Here is a 1965-nt window from a genome sequence, read left to right as displayed (position 1 = left end):
TTTCTTCTAACTAACGCGCTTATATCGCCATCTGCTGGAAAACTACGAATATGCACATCACACGACGATGAAAAACGTGAATTTCTTACTTCAAAAACTTTATTGTCGCATATTTCTGAAAATCAGAAACAAACAAAAAAAACGTAAAAATACTTTTTTTGAAATATTTTATTCTGCATCGATTAAGACCAAAACGAAATTGATCGGTTCAGTCGTTACTTAGATATTGCCTTGAGGAAATCTTCCCACTTCTATTTTGCATGAATCTCGCGTATAATAGGCACGGTGTGCTCGCGCAGTTCGAGCGCAACTTCGTTGCGCGTGAAACTTGGCGCGAGGCACTACCGTGCCTCTTGATTGATAACAAATTCGAAGAAAATTAGATATTTTATAAATTTTATTTTTGTTTATTTTTTAATAAAATACAAGATTTTTATTTGCGTACACATACATGTCACACTACTTTACTTCTCGATCATTTGATAGTTTGTTAGAAATATGTAAGATAAAATTCTAGAATATTAAAGAATTCGACAGCAACAGTTGTGAAACAATTTTATAGTAGCTAAAAGCGTTGGGAAGAGAGACTATTTTTTTTTGACCACCTTGCCGTCCAATTTGAAGCACACCTGTGGTTTACTTTGCTCGTTATATAAACCGAATTCAAAGGTCACGGGTATAGTCGGAATTGACTCCACTATCGGCATGACCAGAGTGTACGTGGCCTTGTCGCCTTTCTTCAACGGGCATTTACCGCTGGACAAGGATTTGCACGCGTCCGGCTGAAGATACGGATATTTGACCGTATATCCAAAAATCATAACATTCACGCTGATTGTCAACTTCGTTGAGTCGCTGTCTGCGATAAAGTAAATAATACAATCTTAATACACATATTAAGAAATATAACTAAACAAGACCAAAAAGCCGTCAGTTCAGCGGGTGGTGGCTGTCGTATTTTTTCAAATTTTAAATAATTTACATTTAATTGGTGAATGAACGTTTTGATCATTTATCGTAATATCTTCATCAGCAATAAATTCTATTTTGGACTAGTCAGCAATAGTAATCGTTACGCGCATCGGTAAAACAAAGAAAAACAATAATCAATAACTTCGACAATCTACATAAAAGAAATTAAGAAATAATACAATTGGAAATAAAATACGATTGCAATAGCAAACAACAATCGATTAAATTTAGTAAACAAATTTTGATATTAGCGATTATAAATAAATTTTGATGTGTGCGCTAATTAAGTTGTTATACAATCCATCCCTCCGTCTGCAATGTGGTTTTCTTTACTAACGCCGTCTGCATAACCGGGTCTGAGAGACTCGGGTCTATTTTCTTACTGTTGTAGGCTTTAAAAAAAATCTTAGAAACTTCCGAGAGATACTTTACAAGATCTCTACTTTAATGCAGAAACGACACTTAAGCGAAATATTGAAACTTTCTTGCAAGATTGAAATAAAAATTCGGTCGGGAAAATTTTCTCTGGGGACTGAAATCCCCATTACGCAGACGGAAGGTTATATATGTAGAAATAATTTTTCACTTACCGGCAACAAAATCCCATTGCGCCGTCAAGTTAGTTCCTCTGTGCAAATTGCACGGTAAACTGTTGCAACCGTCCACCCTCAATTCGACGGGCAAAGGACTTTCGTCGCACGGTTTGTTCGGTGTCGCCTGCAGAGACAAAGCGACGCAAAACGCGACGATGATGTATACTGCGACATAAGAAAAATATATGTACGCGCTGTTATATACAAGATTCCTAAAACGCGTGGTTTGACAAAAAAAAAAAAAAAAAAAAAAGATTAAAGTATTAAATAGTATTATTCCCGCACTCCAAAGACGTAGGTGTAGGCGCGAGAGAATCCGTCTTGGTACCGCGGAACACGTGCGACGCGAATAAAGAAATTGTGCGGCGATTGAAAGTGGTGGTTGAAAAAAAAAAAAAAA

The 1965-nt window shown here is 36.4% G+C and overlaps 1 protein-coding gene across 1 annotated transcript; it reads right to left on the bottom strand.

Moving 5' to 3' along the window:
* Positions 1-447: 447 nt before the first annotated feature.
* On the bottom strand, positions 448-1777 carry LOC109863462 (epididymal secretory protein E1-like; the record flags this gene model as incomplete). The annotated part of the gene is made up of 2 exons (XM_020443731.1): positions 448-859; positions 1563-1777. Coding segments are annotated over 2 exons (487 nt in total), but the record flags the coding sequence as incomplete, so codon positions are not given.
* Between the last annotated feature and the right edge of the window lie 188 nt (positions 1778-1965).

The sequence above is a fragment of the Pseudomyrmex gracilis genome, unplaced genomic scaffold (assembly GCF_002006095.1).
Source record: "Pseudomyrmex gracilis isolate BER0280 unplaced genomic scaffold, ASM200609v1 scaffold_5161, whole genome shotgun sequence".
Classification (NCBI taxonomy): domain Eukaryota; kingdom Metazoa; phylum Arthropoda; class Insecta; order Hymenoptera; family Formicidae; genus Pseudomyrmex; species Pseudomyrmex gracilis.
This window is presented reverse-complemented; position numbering and strand designations above follow the sequence as displayed.